This window comes from Balaenoptera borealis, assembly GCF_965194805.1.
Source record: "Balaenoptera borealis genome assembly, chromosome: 7".
Taxonomy (NCBI): Eukaryota; Metazoa; Chordata; class Mammalia; order Artiodactyla; family Balaenopteridae; genus Balaenoptera; species Balaenoptera borealis.
The window spans coordinates 10,944,760-10,953,267 of record NC_138864.1 but is presented as its reverse complement, the minus strand read 5'-3'; the positions used below and the strand labels follow the sequence as shown (position 1 = coordinate 10,953,267).

At 49.7% G+C, this 8,508-nt stretch overlaps 1 protein-coding gene across 4 annotated transcripts in view; it reads right to left on the bottom strand.

Moving 5' to 3' along the window:
• LOC309632291 (up-regulator of cell proliferation) overlaps positions 1–8,508 on the bottom strand; it is a 99,115-nt gene that overhangs the window by 24,880 nt on the left and 65,727 nt on the right. The window contains exon 1 of one of the 4 annotated variants that reach the window (XM_082399627.1): positions 7,509–7,632. The exons of the other annotated variants lie outside the window; for them this stretch is intronic. Coding sequence (XP_082255753.1) covers positions 7,509–7,522 — 14 coding nt within the window. The 5' untranslated portion in view covers positions 7,523–7,632. Of the gene's footprint in view, positions 1–7,508; positions 7,633–8,508 lie in introns of those variants that run through there. 4 annotated transcript variants of the gene reach the window in all.

Below are 8,508 nucleotides of genomic sequence, written 5' to 3'. Positions count from 1 at the left end.
AAGAGGAAACAGCTCTAAAATGCTGCCCCAATCCTCCAGGAGTTTATACTAGGGTTAGGTTGGAGAGATACTGTGAACACTCATTACATGAACTCTACAAAATACAGGTATGTTAATCTTTAAAACAAAGCTGGCCATCCCTGTCCTGCACACCTAATCAGGTGGCTATAGGGACCCAGAGAGATTTACACGTGTGAAGCAAGTTTACATAAGGCAGTGTTCTCTTGGATTTATCCACACATTTATTTCCTGCTAGGAACTTTTCTAGGAGTTTGGGATATATCGGCGAAGGACATAAATGTCTCTGCTCTTAGCTTACGTTCAGTGAGGTGGGGGAAACTGACAAGAAACAATTTTTGAAAGTTTTAAATAGAAGATACACTGGGAGGTGTTAAGTGCTCTGGAAGAAAGAAAGAAAGTGTAGACTAGGATCAGGGTACCGGGCATGTGGTGAATGGGGGCACAGGCTGCTGTAACTAGGTCAGGGTGGGCCTCCTGGAGAAGGGGATGTGCAAGGGCAGGCTTGGTAGGAGATGAGGGCATAAGCCACGCGGCTCCCTGGGGAGCGTGTTCCAGGTGCCACGCAGGCCCGAAGGGGCTCAGGGATCGGTGGGAGGCCGGTGCAGCTGGTATGGAGTGAGCAGGGGGAAGGCAGTAGAAGAGGCCAGGTAAGACCGAACTTTCTGGGCCATAGCAAAGACTCTGGCTTTTATTCCGGAGGATGGGCTGAGTGCAAGTCGACATGCCTGTTTGATAGTGAGAACAGATTAGAGATGACAAAGATCAGACCTGGGTGGCAGCACCAGAGGCGACAACACAGGGCTGGGCTCTGAAAGTCTCTGCGAAGGACTGGACAGAGTGTGTGAGAAAGACAGAGTCCAGGAAACCTCCAAATGTTCAGGTTCAGTACAGCTGCTACTGTCTCGAGTGGGAAGGCTGTGGATGAGCGTGACGGGACCATGAGCAAGCTAGCGCTCATGTTCTGGCCCAAGACGCGTGCAGGACCTCCGTGGAGATGCTGAGCAACACGGGGGCCGCAGAGGGCTGCGGCCGCTTAGGGAAGGCAGCACTCCACAATGTATCCACAAGACCACTGCTGGCTCCCTTCCTACAGACACACAGCCTGCCAACGACAAAGGCAGAAGCACCTTGCTATTTATCCATGATAACAGAAAGAAACGATGATGCGGAAAAACTAAGAGATCAACTGGAAAACGGCTGTGAGCAATGAGAGAATTCAGTAAGCTGGGGACATACAAAACATTTTTTTAAAAAACCCAATTGCCTTCTTGTATACAAACAAGTTTAGCGATGTGAAAGGAAGACTCCCATTTAGAGTAACGACAAGAAAAAATTTACGAATACACATATAAATGTGCAACATCTGTATGAAAAGAATTTCTAAATACTAAAGAATGTAAAAGACTTGGACAAATGAAAAGCCATATCCTTTGGGGAAAGAAAGGCTCACTATCATTTTAAAGTCAATTCTCCCTAAATTAACCAATAAGTGAATTTAGGTTTGAAAACAGAGGAGCTGATTCTATTCAGAAATATTTGTGCAATAATAATCAGGAAAATTCTGAAAAAGAACAGTAATGAAGGCGGACAAAACCTGCGAGACAGTAAAACATAGTACAAGCCACAGTAAGTTAAGGCTGTAGCACTGGTTCATGAATAGACAGAGTTCAGTAAAAGAAGAGCCCAGAAACAGGCCCAAATACAGGTGGGAATTTTGTCCCTGATCCAGGCAGCTCTAAGTATCTGGTGATTATTGAATTACAACAACATGGAAAAAATAAAGGTAAATCCCTACTACTCCTTTCACCAAAATGAAAACTACCTGGATCTAAGAGTTAAATTAGAAAATGAAACCAAAAATGCACTGAAAGAAATATGAAAGACTTAAAAAAAAGATCTCAGAGCAGGGAAGGCTTCATACAGTCAAAAGGTAAATAACAAAGGAAAAGCATTTGTAACACAAACAATGAAAGTTAGTTTTCTCAATGTACAAAGATCTGCAAATCCATGAGAAGGAGCCAAGAATCTAAACAGAAACAAAGTAACAAAAGACATCTCCGGGCTTCCCTGGTGGCGCAGTGGTTGAGAATTGCCTGCCAATGCAGGGGACACGGGTTCGAGCCCTGGTCTGGGAAGATCCCATATGCCGCGGAGCAACTGGGCCCGTGAGCCACAACTACTGACCCTGCGCGTCTGGAGCCTGTGCTCCGCAACAAGAGAGGCCGCGACAGTGAGAGGCCCGTGCACCGCGATGAAGAGTGGCCCCCGCTCGCCCCAACTAGAGAAAGTCCTCGCACAGAAACGAAGACCCAACACAGCCAAAAATAAATATAAATAAATAAATAAATAAAAAAGACATCTCCAAAAGGCATTCTGGGTTTAAAACAGAACAAGGAGGAGGACACGAATCCACACTGTGCCCTACCTCCCGGGGGCATGCTTCTCTAAGGAGGATGCCAGCTTCTCAGACAGGAACAGGGGGCAAGGTGCCTGAGATTACATTTATGTTCCTTTTATACCTTTTGAAATTTTTACCATATGCATATATTACTTGTTTTTAAAAGTAAGGCAACTTACAATTTTATAAAAAGTTACAACGCGGAGAATCTAGGACAGAACCACCACGTCTGAACTACGTGCAGGTGGTCTCACTCAGAACGTACAGCCTCCCGGAGGGAATTCTTCTTTAAAAGAAAGAGCCGCGTCCAAGTTATTCCACATTCAGCCGTATTTCATAAAGGCATAATTGAAAGTACAACCACTCTGCTAATACAGACAAACGAAGTGAATACAACAAACCAAGTGAGTACATCCTTACTTCAGTTTCATCCCGAGCGTGCCGCAGAGACACTGCATGTGCTTTGTGATCAGAACAAAGTACTGTGTCCAACATTTTTGTCCTGCCTCAGGAACCAAATTTAAACCGACTATCCATAATGGGGTCATTTGGCATCAAGTTTTAACTTAAACTGCTTAGGTGGGCCTCAATTTCCTCATCCATACAATACGGATAATAACAGGACTTACTATAGCGTTGTCGTGAAGATTAAATAACATAATATAAGCAAAAGCACTTAGAACAGGGCCTAACAATACACTCTTTGGAAGCAGGCAGGATCTAAATTTAAAAGAACATTCCCTGGACTGGAGAGCCCCTGCCGGGGGCTCGTGGTTGTGGATAAGAAGAGGCTCTCCTTGAGCTGGGGCAGGGGTTCGCCACACGGCACTCCATCTGATGAAGCACTGGCACATCTGCCACCTACAAGGAGGTAAGTGGGCTTCGGTGAGCTGCCCTGCAGAGCCAGGGATGGTTCAGCTACAACACCCCTCCCAGTTCTCTCGTTTTCCCCAGTGGGGACACACTGGGGTGCTTGCTGGCTCACTGGGCAATCCCAGATCTACTGGGGAAGAGCAAAGTCTGCATCCTGCTGGCAAAGCCATGTGTGTTCTCTGGAAGCCACAGCAGCTCCTGAGCAGAGGCTAAGGGCTCCTGTTGGACCTCACCCAGGAGCAGTTACATACCTTGCCTGACTTGCTCAGTGTCTCCTCCCCACAATGTGATCTGTGGGCCTTTTCCTCCCCACCCCTGGCCTGGCTAGAGGACCCATCCTCCACCCATTGTGAAGAGCTTGGAGCTCTTGTGGCCCATTTGGACCAGGCGAGGCTTCAGTGGGAAAGCTGAGCCCTTCCCAGAAGGGGAAGCCCAGGATCCTTTCCTTCCCCACAAAATGTTGGTGTTGGGAGAGAATCTTCCTGGACAGGGAAGACAAAAGGTTGAAGTTAAGTCCGGCGTACTTTTAAATGTCCAGTGGATGTTAATGGGAGTGCTTTCAGTTCCAAGGGAGATGAATCCTGAGGGAGTGGCCAGGAGGGCAGGTGAGGTGCTTGGTGGGGCTCCTTGCCTCCCACACTTTGACTCCAGGACAGGTCTCATTACATCACTCCTGGCCCAGTGCAGAGACTACTTAAGTGCTACGATGACCACATTTTCTGAAACAAAAACCTGAAGGTAAGAGTTTACTTACGGGATATGGATAGTTAGAATTCGATGTTAGCAACCGGATCAAAGAAATTAGGACTGACTATTTCTGAAGGAATATAGGAGTCAGGGAGGAAGTTTCTATCTTTGAACATGGGGTGAATAAAGATGCCATTAGCTTCCTATTTCTTGACTCAATAATTCCACCAGACAGGCAAAACTTTTAAAGTCTTTTGTCATCACATGTTGGGAGGTGGAGAGAGCCCTTAAAATGTGGTGGTGGAAGGGGAAGGTGGTACAATCATTTATAAGCATACTTTGGTAGTATCAGCTAAAAAAATGGGCTGGCCCTCTGACCACAGTTCTTTGTACCTACTTCAGAAAACCACTGTGCATGTCCAGAGGGAGACACCAATTGTGCAGCATTATCTTACAAAGAAAACTGAAAACATTCTTAACTAAATAACATAACCATGACCCAGAATATTATATAAATGTCAAGTTTTAGGTAGATCTGTTCTTTGTTCTCACATGAAAAGCATTTCAAAGCATACTGCTGGGTGAATAAAGCAAGCTGCAGAACAGTATGAGTCCATTTATGTAAAAAAGGAGCAAATAAGTGTTTAAGGTGGCAAATTTTACGTTATGCGTAAAATAATAAATTTTTAAATTTGGGGGAAAAACAAAGAATATAACATGTAAATGCGATAGAAAATGTCTGTCGGGATACCTGCCTAACTAAGATAGGCAGGGAGGTTGGGGGGAAGCGGGGTGGACTCTAGTTGTATTTGTAAGGATGTCTCTCTGATAAAAATAATGGCCTAATTTAAAAGACACCAAAATGTTTAAAGTGGTGGTCTACAGAAAGTCAGACTACACTTGATTTTTATTCTCTGTTTTATACTTTTTTTGTTGTTCAAATTATCTACCATTAACAATCTGAAATATATATATATTTTGCACAGTTAACTAGGTTTGCTATCCCTCTAGGTGGGTATGGATGGAAGACTGTAAAATTGCTATGGCTAGGGGCCCCTTCGAGACAGGTTGCAGATGATGAAGACTATAGACCTTGGTCCCCGAAAACTACACACAGACCCCAATGCCGCATACTGTTTCAGGGAATGCAGGACCCTGGAAGCCCACCCATGAATCGTGTACCCCAGGTTAAGAACCTCTGATTTGGACATTTAAAGCTGCAGAAATGGATGCAATCATGCAGAGAACGTGTGCTAGGTAGGAATTAGCAGAGATGGACTATGGAACCCAAGGAAACCCCAACAATGAAGAAGCAGGCAGAGTAAAGAAGAGATGGGGGCTGTAAGGAGTGGAGGCCCGCAGAAGACGGTAGACGGTAGCAGGCTGATGAGCTCCATCTCTCCTGTCCCCTCCGCCTCTTCCACACTGCTGTCACATGGATTCCCCAAGAGCCTGATGACAAATATCCTTCAGCGAACAGTGGGCAGCAAGCCCACAAAAGGAGGCCAGGTCCTGTAGTCTGGCCCTGCCTCCGTCTCTGGCCTTGTCTCTACTTAATTCCAAACACACTGGGCTGTGAGTCATCTCAAATATATCTTTTCCTTTGATGCCTTCATTCTTGTCCTTTTCTTTTGCATAAGGCCTAGCACATTGGTAAGCTCCTCAAAAACTGTCAGAATTTCTTCTTTCCTTCCCAACTCTCTTACGGAAATTGTCACTTAGAAAAGAACACCAGATTTGGAGGCTCCTCCGTGAACAGCCCAGCAGAAATCACGGCTCCCCTCCCGTCCCTGCCCTGAATCTCTGGACTTGTTCCTGCAGCACCTAGTCTTGTAGGCTGAATGTCTGCTGACTTGGAGAGGCCAAAGAAGCTTAGGAAACCAGGTCTCCCTGGCTAGACTCTGGTCTACCAGCAAAGCCTGCAGACATATGGAGATGTAGACTGTCCCCAAATTTGTATATACCATAATAAGTACATAGTTCTTTCCATGAAATGACAGAAAGTATACTAAAAACGCTGTGACCTCAGCTTTGCAATGGGTACCCCTCAGAAATAAGTACCAACTGCAGACTCAAGAGATCCCTCAAAAATAGTCGGGACTGCAAATATCAAATCTGCACTTACATGACCTTCCACAGAGACACAGTTTAGGGACTACTGGCTCACAGAAGGGCACACCAGCCCAGCATTAAGTCCGCCTCTGACTTAATGTAGTGGGCTGGGATGCCCAAGGCACCATCACTTTTTAAAGGCTTCACGGCAGACCCACACAGGCTCAGGCACCCACTACTGCCTCCGGTGCGCCCTGCTTCACCCTCTCCTGACACGAGGGCCAGGAACCCAGTAGGACCTTGAACCTCTGGGTGACAGCCTGGCCTTCTGAAGGATGAAATGTTTATTCTAATCAGACAAGCTCAAAGTACTGGGTACTTCTGACTGCTCCTCCCCAAACCCAGAAAGACAGCAGGTAGATGGGAAATGCCCATGACTTGGCTGGAGTCAAAACCCAGCTTGCTCCATCAAGGCCCACTGCACTGAGCCAATTCACTCCAGTGAACTTCCCTCACCTGTAAGGGGCCTGATATCCACCTTCTCTGCCTCTCAGCCCACCATTCCCCCCACCCCACCCCGGGCGCCAGTCAAAGCCCTCTGTGACGTGCGAGGATGCACAGCGAATTGCTACCATAACCACTAGGTCTGAGACACACTGAATGGTGGACAGCAGTCTAATGAAGCCGGTTACCAACTAAAGCAATGACCTTGAGACTAATTTTCCTCCTCTGTGAAGCGTAGCTGTCGGATTAACTCTTGTCATTCCCAGCTTTCACGACTAAATTACCAAAACAAAAAGTAATCATAATGAATTGCTGAGGTTTTATTTTGCAATAAAATTTTTTTTAAAAAATTACAAACTCTGTGGGTCACCATCATTTCCTAAAAGAAAGAACATTTTCACACCAAGGCAGTGGAATGGAGGTGATGTCAGAATAGGGGCAGCCACTGTACCCGGGCCCGCGGCCCAGCCCAAGCTGGAGGCCCGGACCAGGCCGAGGCAGGGTCTGCCCCGGCCCCTGCTCCGGACGTTCGGGGACATCCAGGCTGCATCCCAACGGCGGTGAGAACCCAGCATCAACTCCAACGCGAGCAAGCGGAGAAAACAGATGCGGAAGGCAGGGCGGCAGACGCCGGGCGCGCACCGGGCGCCGCGGCTCCAGGCCGTGGGCGCCGCTGGGAGGCGGGGGGCTGCCGCTCCCGCACGCCCTCCCGCCCCCCCCCCCCCACCGCCGGCCTCCGCGCCCCGGGCCCCGGAGCCCGCCCCCGGAGCCGAGATCCTCAGCCCGCGCCCCCAGCCCGCCCCTGCCCGGGCCGCCTCCGCCCGAGGTCGGCGGGAGAGGGCCGCGGGGCCTGGCGGGCGGGCGGGAGGGCGGGGGTCCGGGGCCGCAGGCCGGGGAAGGCCGCCAGCGGCGGCCCGCAGCCCCCACCCCGCAGCCCCCCCCACCCCGGCGCGGCCGCGAGCGCCGCACTCACCCGGGCGACGCCATGAGCGCGGCGAGGTCTCGGCGCTGCCGCCGCCTCCGCTTCCTCCGAGCTGAGCGACTCCGCCGGGGAGGGGCCTCGCACCGGCCGCCGGCCGCCCGCCCGGGCAGCTCCAGGCGGCGGGGGCGCGGGGAGGGCCCCGGGTCAGCCGGAGACGGGTGTGAGTGGGCCCGGAGCCGGAGGAGGGTGAGGCCGGGTATCGGCTCCGAGCGTGCGGGGCGGTGGAGACACGGGGAGGGGGCCCGGGGTCGGCCTGGAGCGGCCTGGGGGCGCTGGGGGCGCGGGCGGCACGGGGCTGGCACTGGGGACGGGGGCGGTCCGCGACCCGCAGCCCGGACCCGCCCACCTGCCCAGGTGCCCAGGTGCCCGCAGGCCGGGACTCGCCGGGAGGCGCCTTCGGTGCCGCACCAGCCGAGAAACTGCCCCGGGGCCACGAAGCAGCTGCAGGACCCAGGTGAAGTCACCACCTCCCTGCGATATGAGTTTGATTTCCTTAAGAAAAGCCTTTTCTTTAGCTCTGGAGGACGAGGCGTTATTATTAGTAAGCAAAACGATAACTTTGCTGTATCTTACTTGGTGTGCTGCCTTGCTCGAATTGCTGGCCTCTCACAGCCGGTTACCCATTGTAAAAGGTGTGTCAGGTCACACTGTGAAGCCCTAAGGACCGTGGAGGCACTTTTTATTATCCTTTACATTATATTAGTTACCAATAATAATAAGTCTGTAATTCCTGCGGTGGGTTTCACAGCATCAGCGATGGGTACTTGAGCCTCAGTTCCTGTCTCGGCAAAATGAGTTTTCAGAGATAAGTGAGCTCTTGTAAGTAAAAACACTTAAAAAGCTCTGGATAATGAAAACCACTGTTGATCACATTTCTGTTATATTAAATATTATTAATAATCATTACTCTATTATTTTTACTACTAATAAGAACAAGAGACAGTAAAGCTGTGACTGAAAGCCTTGGCTCTGGAGCTAGACTACCTGGGTT